Raw genomic sequence first — 20,672 nt, 5'->3', positions numbered from 1 at the left:
CCTGTTTGGCTGTGTGGTTCACGGATACCTGCTGCCATTCAGTAGGCGGCCTTTATGTTTTGTTGATGGTTCCTTCCTATGCATTTCAAAAAATACGTATTCATGAGAGATGGAGAAAGGCAGAGACACAGGCAGAGGGAGAAGTAGGCTCCACGCAGGGAGCCCAATGCCGGACTAGATCCTAGAACTTTGGGATCACACCCTGGGCCAAAGGGGCATCCCACATTTTAGCATTTGTTGCCCCTGCCTGAGGAAACTGGTCCAAAGAAAATATTGCTGAGACCAACGTCAGAGAACTTACAGCCTGTGCTCTCCTCTGAGAGTTTTAGGGTTTGGGGTCACACATTTAGGTCTTTAATCCATTTGGAGTTCATTTTTGTCGACTGGCTTCACTGGCTCTATTTTGTCAGAAAGTGGTCCTGTCTCTTCTGCATGTGGCTGTCCAGTTTTCCCAGCACTATTCGTTGGTATTATCTTCCCCATCAGGCATTCTTACCACCTTTGTCATGGATTCATTGACCCCATAAATGTGGGTTTATTTCTGGGCTCTCTGTTCAGTTCCATTGATCTGTATGTCTGTTTCCTGCCAGTACCATATTTTTTGATTAATCTGATTCCTTATTTGCATCATAGTATAGTTTAAAATCAGGGAGTGTGATGCTTCCAAGTCTTGTTATTTCTCAGGAGTGCTTTAGCTATTCGGGATCAACACTTTATTTTTAAAGATTTTATTTATTCATGAGAGACACAGAGAGGCAGGCTCCATGCAGGGAGCCCGATGTGGGACTCAATCCCTGGACCCCAGGATCCTGAGCTGATGGCAGACACTCATCCACTGAGCCACCCAGGCGTCCCAACAATTGATTTTAGTATACTTATCTTAAATCTTGCAACTGTGCTGAACTAATTATCAGTCCTAATTATTTTTGATGCTTTTAAGATTTTGTTTTTGACTTTTGGCATTTTTATATGTCTGTTTGTGGGTCTGTCTGTATAGATCCTACCTGGGGTCCATTGAGCTTCCTGAATATATGGGAGGTTTTTCAACTTAGGAGGTTTGCAGCTGTGCCTTCTTTGAAAGTTCTCTCTCCTCCTGGTTTCCCATTATGTGTATTGGGCCAGTTAATGTGTTCCACATTTCTCAGGGACTCTGTTCATTTTTTCTCTGTTCTTAGGCTAGCATAATCTCCTATGATCTGTCTTCAAGTTCACAAATTCTCCTGCCAGTTCATATCTTCTGTTTGGTCCCTAAAGTGAATCTCATCATTTCTGTGTTTTATGAATCTTCTCTACTTGATGTGACCTTCTGATACCTTCCTTTACTGTAGTCATGCTGTCCTTTAGCTGTGAACATATTTACAATGGCTACCTCAGAGTCTTTGTGAGATGTGGCATCTAGTTCCTCTCAAAAGCAGTTTCTGTTGCCCGCTTTCTTGCCAGTATACAGGTCATACACTCCTCTGTGTGCCTGGTAATTTTTTTGTTGGAAACTAGGCATTTTTAGTAAAATACTGTAACAACTCTGGGTTCTGGCCCAGTACCCCCCTCCTCTAGGGCGTGTTACTGTTATGTGCTTGTTTGCTTGGGGACTGGCTAGCCTCTTTTGGTGAGTCTGCTCCTTTCCCCTGCCGTGTTGCACCTCGGCGGGGGGGTGGGGGGGCATGGGTATGCCCACAGTCACCCTGGCCTGCTGTCTAGGCAGTGGCTTCACTGGCTCTGTGAATCTCCTCCCAAATGCCTTTGACCACAACGTCCACTGTCCTGAGGACACTCTTGGGTCAAAACTTGCCTGAGCTTTATTGCAAGGGAAGTCCACTCCTATGGGAAGAGATTGGGAGCTGTCCACTTTAGGGCCTGGCAAATTCTCAGCCGGGACTCAAAGCAAGCTTATGAGAGGCACCCCCAGCCTGGGAGCTGAGCACTCAGTGGAGGGGGACAGCAGCCTCTTCTGGAGTGGAACCATGGCTTTGGGGTGCAAGAGGGGTCGCCAGGCTGGCATGGTGTGCCAGGCCCAAGGGAAGGTCTCCCACAAGTGGGGGCTAAAGAGGAAGGGAGCCCCACCTTGATCACACTTGCCTGGAACTCAGCCTCAGCAGCAGGGGTCAGGACAGGATAAGAAATGCTAAGTGGGGGATCCCTGGGTGGCTCAGTGGTTTGGCACCTGCCTTTGGCCCAGGGCGCGATCCTGGAGTCCTGGGATCAAGTCCCGCATTGGGCTCCTGGCGTGGAGCCTGCTTTTCTCTCTCTCTCTCTCTCTCTCTCTCTCTCGTCTATCATCAATAAATAAATAAATATTTTTTTAAAAAAAGAAAGAAATGCTAAGTGACCTGGGCCCCTGTGTTCTTGGCAGTTAGATGGGTTCTGTACCTTGGAGAAGAGGAGAAGGGAGGGAGGGAGCAGCTTGGCTCAAATAACACTGACTCTGCTTTCTTAACTCAGGGCCTCTGCATGGCTCAGTTGGTGAAGCATCCAACTCTTGGTTTCAGCTTAGTTTGTGACCTCAGGGTGGTGAGATCGGGCCCCACATCAGGCTTTACACTCAGTGCACAATCTGCTTGAGGTTCTCTCCCTCTGCCCCCCCCATGTGCACTTGTGCTTTCCCCCCTCTTTAAAATAAATACATCTTTACAAAAATAAAAACTTTGCACCAATTCTCTTCAATAGTGCTTTTTTTCATTTGTTTGCCCATCAGAGTATTTCCAGAAGTTTTAACAGTCATATAATTTCCACCAGTTTTGCTGGGAAGCTGGCCAGTGAAACTGCTCCCATTCTGGAAGTCTGGCAGCCCTTACTTCTTTTCTTACCTCGCCGTGGGTTAGGATCCGCAGCCCCGTGTTGAACCCAGGGGGCAACAGGTATCCATGTCTTGCCTCGGCCTCCAAGAGCAGTCTTTCACCACCACGCACTGTTGGCTTTAAGGCTTTTGCAAGTGATCTTCATCACTTTGATTTTAACCTGCTGAAAAAGTTTCTACACTCTGGACGGCTGTTGGGTTATGTCAGATGTGTCTTGTGTCACTCAATATGGTCACGTAACTTCTCTTCTTTAGCTTGTTGGTATGGTGGATGACACAAGTGATTTTAAATGTTGAATGGCCCGTGCACACCTGGAAAAAAAAATCCATCTGCTCAGGGGTGTCTACTTCTTTTTATACAATGTCAGATTTGATTTGCCAATATTTTACTGAGAATGTTTGTGCCTAAGTTTGTGGGAGAGGTTGAGCTGTGGTTTCTTGTTTGTTTCTGGTACTCTGCCTGGTTTTAATTTTGCTTCAGGAAATGAGTTAGGACGTGCTCCTTCATCGTGAGCTGAAGGCAGGCGCCCAACTGCTAAGCCATCCAGGCATCCCTGAACATTTATTTTTAAACATTTATTTAGGGCCATCCAGGCACCCCTAAGTAAAATATTTTTTTAAGAATAAACATTTGGGCAGCCCGGGTGGCTCAGCGGTTTAGCACCACCTTCAGTCCAGGGCGTGGTCCTGGAGACTCAGGATCAAGTCCCACATCAGGCTCCCTGCAGGGAGCCTGCTTCTCCCTCTGCCTGTGTCTCTGCCTCTCTCTCTCTCTGTCTCTCATGGATAAATAAATAAAATGTTTTTAAAAAATAAATAAATATTTTGGGCAGCCCCGGTGGCTTAGAGGTTTAGCACCGCATTCAGTCCAGGACATGATCCTGGGAACATGGGATTGAGTCCCACATCAGGCTCCTTGCATGGAGCCTGCTTCTCCCTCTGCCTGTGTCTCTGCCTCTCTCTCTCTCTCTCTCTGTCTCTGTCTCTCATGAATAAATAATTAAAATCTTTAAAAAATAAAATAAACATTTTATTTATTTATTTGAGAGAGAGAGTGAGAGCACAAGCAGGGGGGAGAGGGGCAGAGGGAGAGGGAGAATCAGACTCCCCACTGAGCAGGGAGCCCGACATGGGGCTCGATCCCAGGACCCCAGGATCATGACCTGAGCTGAAGGCAGACGCTCCACCCTCTAAGCCCCCCAGGCTCCACCGCTGTGGACTCTGAACATTTTAAAGGACCCTATTTTGACTTACATATAGTGGTTTGGGGTGTCATCTTGTATGGTCTTAACGGTTGTTCTGGGTGTAGAGACACACTCATGTGAGGTCCCCCCAATCTGCTCCCAGCAGCATGTATACTTTGGGTCACATGTGCACACTGCTTCCATGTCGGTCCCTTTGCCATCGCTGCTTTTAAGAATCCTGTCGGGTGTCAGCTGGAGTTCTCGTTTGTTTCAGTGGTCACACATGCCACCGGGCACTCAGGAGGAGGAGGAGTGCCCATCATTGTGCCCATCCCTCTGCCCTTCCTGTACTCTTTTCGCCCCCCCCCCCAGGCTTGTGGGGTGCTCTGCTGGTGCTGGAGCCTCCAGTGCCCCCTCCCTCAGAGCACACTTCCCATTCCTTCCTGTGTGCCTGCCTTCTCCGATGAGCCTTGCTTTCCACACTTGAAGGCCTGTCGCAGCTTCCTCCTGGCCTCTGGCTCTGGACCAGAAGCGCGCTGCGGTTCTCCTTGGCAGTCCCCATGGGTCTTGTGTTCTCTCTGGCCACTGCTGTGACTTTGTCCCCAGTGCTCACAAGTTAGAGGTCAAGTGTCCGGATGTGAATTTCCTTGGATGTATCATATTTGACCGTCCCTCAGCTCTTGCATCTGTAAGTTTCTATCTTTTGCCTATTTGGGGAGTTTCAGCCATCATGTCTGAATACTCTTCAACTGCCCTCTTTACTGCTCTTCTTCTGGGACTCCAGGTACATGAGCAGGGTCTTATGTTGTCATCCCGCACGGTCCTCAGCCTCTCTTGCCCAACGTTTTTCTTGTCGTTATTACTCAGTTGAGTACATTCTGTGGACCCATCCCAGCCTCACTTGGATGTCCTCTGTCATCTCTGGCCACTGATAAACTGCTCAGCAAGTGCTTCCTTTCAGTGATTCTATATCGTTCCGTGATCTTGGTTTGTTTCCATTTCATAACGTCTGTTTCTTTGCTGACGTTTTCCATTTGCTCCAAAAGAAACTTATTTCGCATGGCACCGCTTCCATGATGGCTGATTTAAAATCCTTATCAGGTAATTCCAGCATCTTCATCTTAGTTTTGGCATCAGTTGATTACTTTTTCTTATTCTAGTTGTGACCTTCCTGGGTCTTGGATTCTTCCTTGATCTTTCTGGCGTGACAGGTGATTTTTTGTATTGCCTCCTGAACAGTCAGTCAGGCTATTACATTCAAATTTTTTATTTCAGCAGGTCCATCCTGTCTGTGCTACCCTAGTGGCCTGTGGCTCCAGTGACAATAGTCCCTGCTGGGCCATCCTGGGCCCTAGGAGTACTTCCTGGGCTGAAACCCTGCCGTGGGCTCCTCCTAGCCAGTGCTACCACCCCTACCCTTGGGGCTTCTCAGTGGGGCAGAGGGGCAGGTGATCCCGGTGGGGAAGGAGCAGGCCTCCCCCTGACCCTCCTAGAATTGTCAGTGGGACTCCAGCCCTACATGGAGATGAATATGTCCGTCTGGTCCTCCTCCTGGGAGCAGACTGGGGCCCGGAAACGTGGTCAAGGGCCCCTTATGTCAGCAGGCTGTTCCTGCAGCCCTGGGGACCCTCGCCGCATCACCTCACTCTTCGTGTGTGAGAGTTGTGTTGGGATTGTGTGTCTTGTGTCTACTGTCAGGAAGAGCAGACAAGCCGAGGCCACCCTGCCCAGACCAGAAGGCACACGGAAGGACTTTTGGTTTCTGGGAGGTTGGTGCGGGCCGGGTGGTCGCGGTGCGCAGAGCAGAGGGAGCATGAAGGTCTCCGCCAGGGCAGCCGGGCTGTGGGGGGGGCAACTTGGAAGAGCCGGAAGGCGAGAATGAAGGTGGATGCAGAGGGTCCCAGCAGGGGAGAGACGCCCCATCAGCGGCTGGGGGGTGCAGGATGCAGGGGTGGCCGCAGGAGACAGGGTTGGGGAGACGCCCCGCCCCCCGCCGCCGCCACAATGACCGCTCTGATTCCCTGCCGCCGCCCAGCTCGGGGGGGGGGGGGGGGGGGCTGGGGGCACAATCAATGCTCATGTGTCTCGCGGAGCCGGAGCCTGGCACTGGGCGGGTGCGAGCGCGGGAGGCGGGGCGGGGGTGGCTGGGGGGCTGGGGAGGGGAGATGGGGGGGCGGCGGCCCAGGCCCAGGAAGGCGTGGCGCTCCTCTTCCTCCGCCGGGAGCCCGGGGAAGCCCGGGAGCGGGGTTTCGGGGTGCGCGGACCGTCCGCCCTGCTCCCCGGGGGCTGCCTTCCCCGCGCTGCAGCCGCGCCGGCTCCCGTCTCGGTTTCCATGGAGCCGGGAGGCGGTTGCCACGGAGACCGACGTGCGACGACCGGCCAATCAGCATGGAGCTGCGGCTCCTGCTCACCCCCGGGATGGAGGCGGGGGGCGCGGGAGGCCGGGCCCCAGGACCGCGCCCCCACCTGCCCCGCGCCCCGCGCCCCGCGCCCCGCGCCGCCCCCGCCTCCTGCGGAGCCGGCTTCGGCTTCGGGTGATGCTCCCTGGGGTCCGCCCAGCCTCCGGCCGGCCCGGCCCCTCGCGACCCGGGAGGATGCCGCGGGAAAGGCGCGGCGGCGCGACGCCGGAGGAGGGCGCAGCCGGGCGGGGAGGGGGCCCCGCACCCCCGCTGCGCTCCGCAGTGCTTGGGGCGCAGGCGCACGCTCCTCCGGGGCGCCGGGCGGGCGGGGCGGCGTGACGTCAGCCGCCGACCTCCCCCTGCTCCCGGGCCGAGGGGCGGCGGCCGCGCAGGCTCCGCCGGACAGACACGCGGACGGAGCGGGCGCCGAGGGACGGGCGCACGGCCAGGCCATGCCCGGGGAGGCCGCGCGCGCTGAACCGCTGCTGCCGGAGGCGGGCGGGCCGGGCCCCCAAACAGGTGAGGCCTCGGGCTGGGCCCCTGCGATCCTGTCGGCGGCCCTGCCCCTGCCCCTGCCCCTGCCCCTGCCCCTGCCCCTGGGTCCCCGTCCCCCGCCGGCCGCTCCGCTCCGCCGCCCCCCACCCCCGTCTGGTCTCGGCCTGCGCTCCCAGCCATCCTGACCCCTTCCCCGCCCCACAGGCCCAGCTCTGGACTGCGGGAAGGGCGGGGGGGCTTGCGAGCATCCCGGGGGCCCGTGGCTCAGGCCCGTGGCCCGCCCTCCAGGCTCCGCGGCCCCATTGTCTGCGAGGAGCTGCGGGCCAGGCAGGCCTGAGGCTCTGGACCAGAGGCGAGGGGTTCTCAGCCTCACCCCCAGCCCCGCGGGGGACTCGCCCTTTAGATGCTGCAGCCGCCGCACGGCCAGCGACTGAGGTCTTGAAAGGAGCAACAGGGCTGGAGCTGGCGCCTGGGGTGGCCAGGGGGCCGGTCCCCGAGGGCGGGGGGCAGTGCCCGCAGCCTTGGAGATGCTAGCTCAGCAAGTGTCCGCGGAGTGGAGGCGTCTGCCCAGGTCTGGAAGGACCAGGGTGGCCCAGCAGGAGGTCAGCGGTGACTCCTGGAGGGCCAAGGGCACCAAGCTGTGCGCGCATCACCTGGCAGTGTCACTGACCAGCACAGCACTGGGCCGGGGCCCTGGCCCCTTTTGGCCTCTGGTAAAGCGGGTGGAGGCTGGGCCTGCCCGGACCCAGCATCTCAGGCTGGCTCTGCTCAGGCTGCTTGATGACCTTGGGTGCTTACAAAAACCTTTTGACCTTTGGCTTCCCTTCACCACCTCCCTTGGCCTGGCTCTGGCCTCTCCCCGCCCCAGGGCAGGCGGGCAAGGGTACCACAGGCTCAGCACCTGGAGCCTGTGTCCACCCCACCCCACCCACCACACCCACCTCCGGGCGTTGGGTGTATGCCACGCTGCAGTGGCCCGAAGGACCCCCTTCTCAAGACCCCCATGGCCTCTCTGAATCCCAGCAGGGGGCCCAAGGGGGCAGGATGCTGCCCCTTCCTAAAAGCTTCGCCTCTAATCAGATACTCAGCTTTGCAGACAGACCCCTGAGGCAGAGATCCCTGTGGGGTGACCGAGGGTGAACGTGATAGAGCAGGAACCTCCCCAAGAACAGAGTCAGGGTCTAGGCAGCCCTGGGACCCACAGCCCTGGGGCCGCTGCCACCATAAAGAGGCCTGGCCAGTCTCATGATCCTGCAGCCCCCAGGGCCCATTCCCACAGCTGCCCTCTTTCCCACAAATCCCATCACTGCCAGCACCAACCCCTGCAGCTCAGCCTCCGTGGGACCCGTGGCCTGAGGACACACCCGCGGTGGCCCTGCCTCCCCTCCTCTGCACCAGCTCGGCAGCTGGAACCTGGGGCAGAGCTGGATGGCTCCCCGAGAGGCTGGCCTCCGGTGTGGGCAGCAGGGAGAGAGCTGAGGCAGGGAGGTGAGACCCCCACGCACGGGAGGTGTGACACCTAGAGTGTTCCAGAGCCAGCAGGGTGCAAGTGCCGTTCCCCTGGGAGCTTCTGATGCAGGTCAGAGAGGTCACCAGCCGAGCCCAGCACAGACTGCGGGCAGGGGGCCAGCCAGCCAGTGTCGGTGGAGACAGGTGCTAGCCCCCCACCTGCCGAGCCTCAGACACCACCCACCCCCCGGCCCCAGGCTGTCCCCTCCGGGTTCGGGCTCCCAGAGGTTCTTCGGCTCCCCGAGGATGTCTGCCCTCCTCATGGCCCTCTCTTTCCACAGAGTCGTCCTGTGATGTGGCCTCGGCCACCACCCCAAGAGGGGACCGGCTGGAGCACTGTGCCCTGACCCCCGGACCCAGTGCCCTGGCCCTGGAGTTTCTGCCCAGCAAGCCGGGTGCCCGGCCCCCGCCAGAGGGAGCCAGCTGGGATGCAGGGCCAAGCGGCACCCCTTCAGCCTGGGCGGTCCCCGCAGAAGGCAGCCCTAGCCTGGGCCCCCCCGAGGCCCGGCCCGCCGGGGGTCCTCCCCCAGCCACCCTGGAGCCCCGGATCGTGATGGGCGAGGAGACCCTCCGGGTGCCCCTGCTGCCCAGGGCAGCCCTGCCAGAGCTCAGGGACCGGGAGGGTGGGCACCCCAGCCTGAACCCACCCCCCGCGTTGTGTTCTCAGGGTGACCCTCCTGTGCCTTGCCCTGTCCCAGACCCTGAGTCCTACTTCACGCCACCCTCCACCCCCACCGAGACCGCCTCTGCCCTGCTCCTTGGCCCCGGGTCCCGCAGGGATGCCCGGGACGCCCCGGCGGAGCCAGGGGACTCGCCACCTGCCTCGCCCTCGGGCTCTTACATCACGGCAGATGGGGACAGCTGGGCCTCGTCCCCGTCCTGCTCCCTGAGCCTGCTGGCCCCAGCCGAAGGGCTGGATGTCCCCTCGGGCTGGGGCTTCTCCCCACAGGGGTCTGTAGCAGATGAGCAGGAGCTGCCCTACACGGGGCCCCCCGGCCCCCCATCCCCGGAGTCCAGCATCTCAGCCGACAGCAGCTCTTCCTGGGGCCAGGAGGCCCATTTCTTCGAGCTGGACTTCCTGGCCAACGACCCCATGATCCCCGCCGCCCTCCTGCCCTTCCGGGGCAGCCTCATCTTCCAGGTGGAGGCCGTGGAGGTGACACCGAGGGCCCCCGAGGAGGAGGAAGAGGAGGAGCAGGAGGAGGAAGAGGCCTCTGTCCCTGGAGGGGATGCTGCTGGGGAGGGCGAGGACGACAGCACGTTCGCCTCCTCCCTGCAGTCCCTGTCCGATCTCTCCATCACCGAGGGCATGGACGAGGCCTTTGCCTTCCGGGATGACACCTCGGCGGCCTCCTCCGACCCCGACTCGGCCTCCTACGCGGGGGCAGATGACGAGAGGCTGTACAGCGAGGAGCCCCACGCACGACCCACGGCCCTGCTCCACGACAGCCCTGGCGAGCCTGCTCCCGGGATCTGCGAGGAAGAGGCCAGCCGAGCCACCGGGCGCCAGGCCCCAGGTGCCAAGGTCGCCGGGCCAGGCCAGGGCTCAGGCCGGGCATGTGCTGCGGCCGAGGCCCCTCACACCCCGCAGGAAGCCCCGGACCTCACGGGGGTGACCGCTCAGGCCTGGGGGCAGGCGCTGGGCTCCATTCTGGGTCGGGGGCCTGCTGCCGCGGGCGCAGTTCAGTCCCTGCAGGGGGATGAGCACACGGCCTTAGGCCCAGAGCCCCAGACTGCCCCAGCAGTGGGGGCCCTCCCACCAAGCCCCGACTCTCTGCAGCACCTGGAGAGACGGGCGGGCCCAGACCCTGGGTCTGAGGCCCCGCCCCTACCCCTGCAGGCCGCGGGCCTCCCCTTGGGCCAGGGACCCGCCGCTGAGGCCAAGCTCCAGACCCTGCAGACAGATGCAGGCTGCACACCATGGATGGAGCCTGTGGCCACTGCAGCCCGGCAGGAAGGACAAGTGACCTTGGGGCTGAGGCCAGCATGTGAGCAGAGGGACACAGAGCCTCAGGCCTGGGAGCAGGTCCAGCTGGATGGCCTGGAGCCAGCTGCAGACACGGGGGCATCTTGGGCCTCATGGGGAATTGCAGGCCCCTCCAAGCCTGCCACGGAGGCCCCAGAACACCCGGAGCCTACCACCAGGGCCCTAGAACACCTGGAGCTTTCCATGGCGGCCCTAGGACGCCCAGAACCTGTCATGGAGGCCCCAGAACACCCGGAGCCTGCTATCGAGGCCCTAGAACACCCAGAGCCTTCCACAGAGGCCTCAGAACACCCGGAGCCTTCCAGGGAGGCCCCAGAACACTCGGAGCCTGCCACCAAGACCCTAGAACTGCTGGAGCTTTCCATGGAGGTCCCAGGACACCCAGAACCTACCATGGAGGCCCCAGAACACCCGGAGCCTGCTATCGAGGCCCTAGAATGCCCAGAGCCTTCCATGGAGGTCCCAGAACATCCAGAACCTGCCACGGAGGCCTCAGAACACCCGGAGCCTGCCACTGAAGCCCTAGAATGCCTCGAGTTTTCCATGGAAGCCCCAGAATACCCAGAACCTGCCACGGCGACCCCAGAACACCCGGAGCCTGCCACCAACACCCTAGAACTCCTGGAACTTTCCATGGAGGCCCCAAGATACCCAGAACCTGCCACAGAGGCCCCAGAACACCCACAGCCTTCCACTGAGGCCCTAGAATGCCTAGAGCTTTCCATGGAGGTCCCAGAACGCCCAGAACCTGCCATGGAGGCCCCAGAATGCCCAGAGCCTGCCACCAAGGCCCTAGAATGCCTGGAGCCTTCTATGGAGGCCCCAGAACATCCAGAACCTGCCACGGCAGCCCCAGAACACCTGGAGCCTGCCACTGAGGCCCTAGAACGCCTGGAGCTTTCCATGGAGGCCCCAAGACACCCAGAACCTGCCACGGAGGCCCCAGAATGCCCAAAGCTTGCCACTGAGGCCCTGGAATGCCTGGAGCTTTCCATGGAGGCCCCAGGACATCCAGAACCTGCCACGGAGGTCCCAGAATGCCCAGAGCCTGCCACCGAGGCCCTAGAATGCCTGGAGCTTTCCATGGAGGCCCCAAGACACCCAGAACCTGCCACGGAGGCCCCAGAATGCCTAAAGCCTGCCACGGAGGCCCTAGAATGCCTGGAGCTTTCCATGGAGGCCCCAGGACACCCAGAACCTGCCACGGAGGCTCCAGAATGCCCAGAGCCTGCCACTGAGGTCCTAGAATGCCTGGAGCCTTCCACGGAGGCCTCAGAACATCCAGAACTTGCCAAAGAGGCCCCAGAATGCCCGGAGCCTGCCACCAAGGCCCTAGAACATACAGAGCCTTCCACGGAGGCCCTAGAATACCCAGAACCTGCCACCGAGGCCCCAGAACACCCGGAACCTGCCACTGAGGCCCTAGAACACCTGGAGCTTTCCATGGAGGTCCCAGAACACCCAGAACCTGCCACCAAGTCCCCAGAACACCCGGAGCTTACCACCGAGGCCCTAGAATGCCTGGAGCCTTCCATGGAGGCCCCAGAACATCCAGAACCTGCCACAGAGACCCCAGAATGCCCAGAGCCTGCCACCAAGGCCCCAGAATACCTGGAGCCCGCCATCAAGGCCCTAGAATGCCTGGAGCCTTCCATGGAGGCCCCAGGACACCTAGAACCTGCCACGGAGGCCCCAGAATGCCCAGAGCCTCCCACTGAGGCCCTAGAACATCCAGAGCCTTCCATGGAGGCCCCGCAACATCCAGAACCTGCTACCAAGCTCCAAGAACATCCAGAACCTGCCGTGGAGGTCCCAGAATGCCCAGAGCCTGCCACTGAGGCCCTAGAACATCCAGAGCCTTCCATGGAGGCCCCAGAACATCCAGAACCTGCTACCAAGGCCCTAGAACATCCAGAGCCTTCCATGGAGGCCCCAGGACATCCAGAATCTGCTACCAAGACCCTAGAACATCCAGAGCCTTCCATGGAGGCCCCAGAACATCCAGAACCTGCTACCAAGGCCCTAGAACATCCAGAGCCTTCCATGGAGGCCCCAGAACATCCAGAACCTGCTACCAAGGCCCTAGAACACCCAGAGCTTTCCATGGAGGCCCAAGAACATCCAGAACCTGCTACCAAGGCCCTAGAACATCCAGAGCCTTCCATGGAGGCTCCAGAACATCCAGAACCTGTTACCAAGGCCCTAGAACATCCAGAGCTTTCTATGGAGGCCCCAGAACATCCAGAACCTGCTACCAAGGCCCTAGAACATGCAGAGCCTTCCATGGAGGCCCCAGAACATCCAGAACCTGCGACGGAGCCCCCAGAATATCCAGAACCTGCCACAGAGGCCCCAGAATGCCCGGAGCCTGCCACCAAGGCCCTAGAATGCCTGGAGCCTTCCATGGAGGCCCCAGGACACTCAGAACCTGCCATAGAGGCCCCAGTATGCCTGGAGCCTTCCACCAAGACCCTAGAACGTCCAGAGCCTTCCATGGAGGCCCCAGAACATCTAGAACCTGCTATGGAGGCCCCAGAACACCCGGAGCCTGCCACCGAGGCCCTAGAACATCCAGAGCCTTCCATGGAGGCACCAGAATATCCAGAACCTGCCATGGAAGCCCCAGAACATTCGGACCCTGCCATGGAAGCTCCAGAACATCCAGAACCTGCCACAAAGGCTCCAGAATGCCTAGAGCCTGCCACAGAGGCCCCAGAACATCCAGAACCTGCCACGGAGGCCCCAGAACTGCTAGCGTCAGCCCCAGAGATCCCGGAGTGCCCAGGGGCTGCGGCGGAAGCCCGGGACTCACCAAAGGCCGCCTCTGCCCGGGAGGGAGCAGCCGAGCAGGGAAGCCGTCCCGGTGCCCGCGTGCGTGCTGGAGCCCGAGCTGAGCCCCGCTCGGCCCCGGGGGAGGCCCCAGGGGGTGAGAGTCCAGGGGCGCGCGGCCTGGAGCCGGTCCCCCAGGGAGCCGGGAAGGCTGCGGGGCAGCGTGGCCCGGGGGCGCATCCTGCGGCTTGGCCCCGGTGTCCCGGCGCTGCGGAGGTGGGACCGAGGCCGGAGGGCGGCTGCCGCCCAGAGCCAGTGCCCAGCCCGCCCGCAGCCTCCGGGCAGGAGCCCGCACCGGGCCCCGGCGGCGGGGAGAGGGCACAGGGGGTCTGCGGGAGCCCCGGGGTGGCAGCGCAGTTGCCAGGAAGCCCCGGCCGGGCCCTGGCCCGCGAGCCCTGCACCCCCGGGGGCCCCGCAGAGGCAGCCCTGAGCCCCGGGGTCCTCGGCGCCTCCTGCCCCTGCCGGGGCCTCAGGGAAGACTCGGAGGCCGGGGAGCCCCTGGCGGGAACCCCGCAGGCACCAGCTGCCCTCTCAGGGACCCCGGGACCTCCCGGGGCTGGGCCGAGGGGGGGCCTCCCGCCCCCTGCCGCCCTCCCTGGCCCCAGGACAGCCCCGGCGGGGGACACCCATGCCAAAGACCGGGCCTGGCGGACCGCACCCCCCTGCCAAGTGCCTCCTGGGCCTCGGGGCCCCCCTGCCGCCGGGCAGCAGGCTGACCAGGACAGCCCAGAGGAAGGTGAGGCCAGGCGGCGAGTTGTCCGGAGCAGGGACCGCGGGCGGCAGGTGGGGGCCCGGGGTTGCGGCCGTCCTCATCCCCCCACCCGCCCGCACCCAGACTCGCCCCCCAGGGCCCCAGGATCCAGCCCACACTCGGACAGCCACGGGGAGTCGTCGGCAGAGCCAGAGGAGCACGATGCCTCGGGGGTACAGCCAGCGCAGTGCCCAGCCCAGGTGCCCGGCCCGGGGGGAAGGGGGCACCCCTGGGAGGGCTCCCCGATGCCCCACCCTCGGTTCCTCAAACCCCGTCCTCCCCAGGCCCCCGCAGCCGGTGGCAGCGAAGAGACCGTGGCCAAAGCCAAGCAGAGTCGCAGTGAGAAGAAGGCCCGGAAGGTGGGGGGGTGCTGTGGGGCTGCTGGGGAGGGTGTAGGAAGGGACCCTTCACCCCCAGGGGCTGATGATGCCACCAGTGAGGCTGTTGGGCAGTGGAGGCGCTGGGGCCAGAGCCTCCATGGAGATGGTACACCGGCACCCCACTGTCCCTGGGGGCCAGTGTCCCGGGCTGGCCCAGAGCCCACAGAGGGGCCCCCAGACTTGGCGGGAGAGGCTTCAGCCCCTGCCGGGATGCTGCCACCCCTCGGGGCCGGCTCCTCCCCGCCTCGGCCTGGGACCCCCCAGTGCCCAGGGTGAGCCTGCTGTGTCCCCAGGCGATGTCCAAGCTGGGCCTGCGGCAAATCCAGGGGGTCACCAGGATCACCATCCAGAAGTCCAAGAACATCCTGTTTGTCATCGCCAAGCCCGACGTCTTCAAGAGCCCAGCCTCCGACACCTACGTGGTCTTCGGGGAGGCCAAGGTCTGGTGGGGGTGGGGGGTGGGGGGGTGGGGGGCCGGAGGGCGACCTGACCGCTGTGCCCGCCCTGCAGATCGAGGACCTGTCGCAGCAAGTGCACAGGGCTGCCGCCGAGAAGTTCAAGGTGCCCACTGAGCCATCGGCCCTGGTGCCTGAGTCTGCGCCGGGGCCGCTGCGGAGGCCAGAGGAGGAGGAGGAGGAGGAGGAGGAGGAGGAGGAGGTGAGGCTGGGGCACCGCGGGGTGGGTGGGAGGAGGGGTAGGGGCCTTCCGGGGGGCGGCAGCCCCGGAACCTGCCCGCCTGCCCCCATCCAGGTGGATGAGGCGGGCCTGGAGCTCCGGGACATCGAGCTGGTGATGGCGCAAGCCAACGTGTCGAGGGCCAGGGCCGTGCGGGCTCTGCGGGACAACCAGAGTGACATCGTCAACGCCATCATGGTGAGTGGCCGCTCTCAGCCCCGCCGCCCACCCTGTTGGGCCCCCTCTCAGCCCACACCTCTGCACCCTCCCGCAGGAGCTCACCATGTAGCCGCGACCGCCACCCACCGCCACCGACTGCCACCGACTGCCACCGACCACCGGCCCTGTCCCCGCCCCCGGCTCTGCTGCTCAATAAACGGGTGTGTCCCCTCAGCCTCCGCTCTGCTCCTGCTTCCGGGCTCGTTCGGGTCTCAGGGGACTCGCGGTGGGGCCCCTAGAGGGTCAGGGGGGCCTGTCCCCGGGCGCCGGAGGGTGCGGGCGATCCCAACCCAGGCCTGGAGCAATCCGGGTCCCTAGGGGTAGGTGTCCTCCTCCTTGTCCCCAGAGGGCAGGGCTGTCCCCACCAGTCCCCGAGTGGGGGGGTCCTCCTCCTTGTCCCCAGAGGGCGGGGCTCTGTCCCCATGTGTCCCAGAGTGGAGGGGCTCTCCTCCTGGTCCCCAGAGGGTGGGGCTCTGGCCCCCACCATGTCCCCAGAGGGTGGGATCTGTCCCGTGTCTCCAGTATGTGGGGGTTCACGTAAGGCCCCTGGAGGGTGGGGGTCCTCACCCTCCCCACCCCAGGACCTCGGTGCCCCACCTGCCCAGAGACTAGACTGTCCCCTGGCTGTGGCCCAGGGTGTGGGCCTGGGGACTGGCTTCGGGAAGGGACTCCCCAGACCCAGGGGCTCCAGGGCTCTAGCCACGGAGAGGCATTTGTTGGGGGCCCTCCTGACGCCCAGCTGTGGAGGGGCCATCCATCCCCTCCATATTCCCTCTTCTCTGAAGTCCAGAGATCCGCTGAGGGGGCGCTGGTGGGAAAGGCACCCCTGGAGGGGATGAGGCGGTCCCTGCCATCCACACAGGACATGCGGGCCAGGCCCCAGGGTGCGGCCCCACTGCTACCACCCCGCTGCAGCCCGAGACCGAAGGTGGCTGGGGAGGGCCTGGCCGCCTTGGCCGTTCCAGATGTTCCCAGGGCAGGAGGGCCAGGGGTCTTGACTCACATCCAGAGAGCCACTGCACGGGCCCTAGCCCTGCCAGCCTGGGCCCACTGCCAGCTCCCGGGGGGGCTGCGGCCAGAGCCACGTGAGGGGCTTCTCCTCCCATCCGCACCTGCCACCGGCCCCACGGCCTCCGTCCTCCCGCCCCGGGGCCCCCACATCCACCCTGCTCAGCCCAGGGCTCCCACACATGCTGCTGGGGGTCTCCCAGGCCAGACGCACCCTCTGGTTCCCCAGGTGCCAAGAGCGCAGCAGGGGCCCAGCCCAGGGAAGTCCTAGAACAGTGCCCCTGCGCGCCCCCACCGAGCCCAGGACCCTGGGCGTGCTGGGTGGGGAGGGGGACCTGTGCTCTGGGTGGGGGTGGGGGTCCGGGTACAGTGGAGAGCACCTGTGCTGGCAGACGGAGGAAGGGGGACTCATCGAGGAGCAGGAGGCCAGGGCGCAGGAGGCCAGGCGTCCTCGGGAGGACGAGGACCCACACTCGCACCAGGGCCCAGGTCACCCGCTGCCCACCCTGCGTTTTCAAAGCAAAACCCCGATGCCGTCCTCTGCGTCTGCTGCCCGGCTCCCACCCGCAAGATCAGAAGCACGCTGGGACCAGAAATGAATCATTCACATGGCGGTAAACTTGTTTGAAGGTCTCTGAGAGTTTCGACAGCATCGTCGTGTGCAAAACCGAAAGGACCCCCGGGAGCCCTCCCGGAGGGGGCCACGGGCACCAGCGCCCCGGGGCAGGTCCTTCACAGTAGAGGGAGCGCCGGCGGGCCCTTCCCGGCGCCATCAGGCTGAGTCCCGGTCCATGCTGCAGCCCAGAGCCTCGATGTCGTTGCTGATATCTGAAATCATGCGGTCCCACTCGTCCCCCTCCGAGGGTGCGGACTGGTCGTCGGAGCTGCCTGTGGTCCTGTTCCCAGTGCAGGTGGAGGTGGAGGCGGAGCTCAGGGCCCGCCGGTACCTGCCGAAGCTGTCAGTGATGATGCCTCGGCCGTCCTTCACCCCGATGGTCTCAAGGAAGTTCTCGAAGTGCTGGCTGTCCTTCTCCGGGATGAAGGGCCGCAGACCTAAGGACACAGGGTGTGCTGGATGCCATGCTTCTGGGGGGCTGGGCCGGGGAACAGGGGGCTGGCTGCATGTTCCTCCCTTGGTCCTGGCGGAGCCCCACCCACAGGCCCTGGAGTACAGAGCAGAGGGCGCAGGCCAACCACTGGGCACCGCCCGCTTCTATGGGACAACAACACAGAAAGGAACACGGGGCGGGGCCCTCGGACCCAAGCCTTGACCACACGACGGACCCTGGCGGAGAGGCCACAGGGTCACCAAGAGTTCAAACTGGACACAGCACGGCAGGCCCTAGAGCCCCCATGAGCAGAGAGCCCTTGGGTGGCAGCTGACAAGGGTATAAACCCACCCTCGGTGGAGGTTGGGGAGCAGAGCCGGAGCCTCCAACAGCCACCGTCAGCCAGCCGAGTTCCCCAGGCTCTGCACACAGGACACACAGCCGCGCCACCATCCTCAAGGGTGGGGGCAGGTGTGCGGGGTCCTTGCCACCCTGGCTACCCAGCTGCACCATGGTGCTCATTTCTCAGGGCCCAGCTCTCGGAAAAGCCGGTCTTTCCACCCAGTAATGGGGTCCACTTCTCTGCCTGGCAAACTCCTGGCCACCCACCAAAACCCTCTCAGGTGCCATCTCCTCTGGGGAGTCCCACCCTGGCCCTCATTCCGAGGTACTAGCCCCTGGCTTCCCCGCAGTCTGCCTCCCACTGGCGAGCTCTGGTCTCTGGCCAGAGCCCCCACACTGCAGCCACGCCACCTCAGACTCACCGAGCAGCAGGAACTTGCGGCTGTCCCCATACAGCTGACGCAGGTTGATGCAGAACTCGTGCACAGATGCCCCGTCGCGGTAGTCGTGCAGAAGTGCCGCGAACTGCTGGATCTCCTGGGAGGACAGCTTGGTGCGCAGCTGCAGACAGCGGAGCAGAAGGTGGGGGGTGAGCGCAGCACCATGCACCCACAGCCCAACCAGCGGCACCCCGAGTAAGGAGCCCAAGCAGGCTGTGCCCCCAGGGCTGTGCACTAGCGCAGAACCACATGAGGATCAGGGGCACGCGTTGGCTAAGCAGCAAGTCCCAGGGCCAAGCTCGGCTGTCCCCGCCCCCCACAGGGCAGGGCCGCACCGTGAGCATGTAGTCCTGCAGCAGCTCGGTGGCAGTGGCGCTCAACTCGCTCTCACTGACTGTCTTGGCGTGGGGCACCATCTGCATGCAGAAGGACGAGGGCGAGATGCCACCGGGGTGCACACACTCGGGGAACGCGCTGCAAGGACAGGAGCCATGGGCACGGGGCTCTGCGCCTCTGCCCTGTGCCCGTGTCCGGCTCCCCACAGACACCCAGGTTTGGCCAGGTGCCCAGTGTGGATGGCATGGCTGATGGGGGCAGGGGTGGCGGGCGGGTACTCACAAAGTGCCCAGGTCTGTCTCATATGGCTCCTTCACGTCCACCTTGGTGGAAGAGTCGTCTGTACAGGGTGGGGAGACAGGGGCACCTGGTCACACGGGGAGAGGGCACTGAGCCCAAGGGCACTGGCGGCAGGGGGGCTGCAGGCCTCCTGGGGTGGCCCATAGGCACCACCCACACATGCTCCTCCGCAGGGCTCATGGTGCGGTCTGAGTGTGATGCTCTGGTCTCTGGAGAACGCACCAAATGGAGCGCTGGGGGGACCCTCTCCCCAGCGTGGCCAAGGATGAGAAAGCACCCCTGGTGGCCGCCTGCGGTGTCCTTTAGGTGAGGCACAGGATCCCAGAGCCCCTGCAACGGCCCGGCCGCAGGTGCTGACGGCAGAAGCCACCACCACAGGCAGGTGTGACCCCCCCACGAGCTCCACGCAGCACAGCTGCTCCCCAAGGACAGAGGCAGGACCCCCACGAGCCCGAGGCCCCCGCACCAGCAAAAAGCATGGCCCACAGCAGCTACCCAGGGAACGTTGGCCAGGACCTAAGGTCCCCACAACACAGAGCAGGACAGCATCAGTGTGGCTACTGGGCTCTGAGAGAGGGGTGAGGAGGGGGTGAGGGGACTAAATGAACTCCTGTAAGTAAGGCGCCTCCCAAAAATGCTCCACAGACACAGAGTAGGTGGTGGCTTCCACACGTCCACTGCCTGGGCAGCCTCGGTCCCCGGACAAAGCCCTCATCAGAGAGCAGTGAGGTCTGGGGGCTCCTCCCCACAGCGCCCCCTAGCCCCCGGCTCTCTGATCTGAAACAGGTGAAGTGACCTTCGTTGACGCATTCCCTGGTCCCCACAGTGATGCAGGAAGCCACCAGGTGGGAGACATGGACCTCGGGGACTGTCTGCCCACACTCACATACCGCTGTGCAGGGACAGGTGGTGGGTGGGTGTCGAGGCCCCATCGAATATGGCTCTGTCCAGGAAGTCGATGGTGGACTCCGTGTACACAATCTGGAAGACCTGCCCCAGCAGGGAGCACAGTTCTTCCGCAGCGACCTGCCGTGGGGACGAAGCTGGGTCTTCCTGGGCAGCTTTCCTGGGCAGGCTCCTCAGATGCCCAACCAGCACCAGAACCGAGGGCCCGTTGCCTCCCACTGCCCCCCAGGGGAGCAGCCTATGTCTGGGAGGCTCCCTGGACCTCAGGGGCCAGGTGTGTCAGCTGCCAGCCCTCCTGTATCCGCCCACCTGGCCCCCCAACGCCTCCCAACGCCCTGCCCCGCAGTGGCCCCAGGCTGGGGGACAGCGCTCCCAGCATGGCACACAGCTTCAGGCCCGCTGTGAAGGCAGGCTCCTATTCTGCCCCCGGATATGGGGCAGGGACTAGAGGAGCCTGCAGGGGCGGGCCAGGAGCCCAGCGCGCTCCCCAGCACTGCCCGGCTAGAAGGTGGGCGGAGCCGTGGAGGGGCACTGATCTAAGGGAACCCGAGATGGGAGTCCCTGCTCCAGTCTTACACAGAAACCGCACCAAGGAGCTCCTGGAGGCTGACAACCCTTAGGTAGCTAAGGGGGCCTCAAGCCCTAACCCCCCACTCCCAGGGCACGGCTTGGGGTGCAGGAGACCACCCCCATCAGCACTGGGGAAAGGGTGAGGTCCCTGGAAGAGAAGGCACCAGACTCAGGGAGCGGGGAAGGGGCTTTAGCAGGGCCTGGGCAGGTGGTGGGCTGGGCCCTGCCGGTGGGAGGAGCCCAGAGGGTTGTTGGAGGGGCCTTGATGGGGTATGGGCGGGGGCCTAGCTGGGTGTGGGCGTGGCCTGCTTGGGTGTGGGCGGGGTCTGGGTCAGAAGGGTAGGAGAGGCCTGGGTGGGTATGGGCGTGGCCTGGATGGGGAGTAGGAGGGGCCTGGGTGGTGTGGTCGGCCTGAGTCAGGGCATGTGGACGGGACCTGGACTCGTGGTGGGCAGGACCTGGGCTGGGGGTGGGGGGTGCTGGGTCCCACCCTCTACTC

At 62.8% G+C, this 20,672-nt stretch overlaps 2 protein-coding genes across 6 annotated transcripts in view; one reads left to right on the top strand and one right to left on the bottom strand.

Moving 5' to 3' along the window:
* The first annotated feature begins 6,749 nt into the window (after positions 1 to 6,749).
* On the top strand, positions 6,750 to 15,396 carry NACAD (NAC alpha domain containing). The gene is made up of 8 exons (XM_077849957.1): positions 6,750 to 6,896; positions 8,663 to 13,933; positions 14,033 to 14,148; positions 14,233 to 14,307; positions 14,622 to 14,768; positions 14,839 to 14,985; positions 15,079 to 15,201; positions 15,278 to 15,396. The coding sequence occupies exons 1-8, from the start codon at positions 6,830 to 6,832 to the stop codon at positions 15,290 to 15,292; spliced, it is 5,961 nt and encodes a 1,986-aa protein (XP_077706083.1). The 5' UTR covers positions 6,750 to 6,829; the 3' UTR covers positions 15,293 to 15,396.
* A 1,430-nt stretch (positions 15,397 to 16,826) lies between these two features.
* The window catches only part of CCM2 (CCM2 scaffold protein), a 45,269-nt gene continuing 41,423 nt past the window's right edge, over positions 16,827 to 20,672 (bottom strand). For 4 of the 5 annotated variants that reach the window (XM_077849955.1, XM_077849952.1, XM_077849956.1 and 1 more), the window contains 5 exons: positions 19,588 to 19,723; positions 18,680 to 18,764; positions 18,397 to 18,535; positions 18,044 to 18,182; positions 16,827 to 17,283 (listed from right to left, as the gene is read on the bottom strand). In XM_077849955.1, coding sequence (XP_077706081.1) covers positions 17,003 to 17,283; positions 18,044 to 18,182; positions 18,397 to 18,535; positions 18,680 to 18,764; positions 19,588 to 19,723 — 780 coding nt within the window. In that variant the 3' untranslated portion in view covers positions 16,827 to 17,002. The remainder of the gene's footprint in view (positions 17,284 to 18,043; positions 18,183 to 18,396; positions 18,536 to 18,679; positions 18,765 to 19,587; positions 19,724 to 20,672) is intronic. The other variant, XM_077849954.1, reaches the window with a different exon arrangement.

Source organism: Canis aureus, chromosome 15, assembly GCF_053574225.1.
Source record: "Canis aureus isolate CA01 chromosome 15, VMU_Caureus_v.1.0, whole genome shotgun sequence".
NCBI classification, from domain to species: Eukaryota; Metazoa; Chordata; class Mammalia; order Carnivora; family Canidae; genus Canis; species Canis aureus.
Note: the sequence above shows the minus strand (reverse complement) of the source record. Positions and strands in the feature narration are given on the sequence as shown.

Bases quoted from the DNA above. Each gene is read 5' to 3' on its own strand.
- NACAD (XM_077849957.1), top strand. From the start codon at position 6,830: ATGCCCGGGGAGGCCGCGCGCGCTGAACCGCTGCTGCCGGAGGCGGGC. The intron at 14,308-14,621 runs GTGGGGGGGTGC...CTGTGTCCCCAG, and splicing joins GTGAGAAGAAGGCCCGGAAG to GCGATGTCCAAGCTGGGCCT. The intron at 14,769-14,838 runs GTCTGGTGGGGG...CCCGCCCTGCAG, and splicing joins TGGTCTTCGGGGAGGCCAAG to ATCGAGGACCTGTCGCAGCA.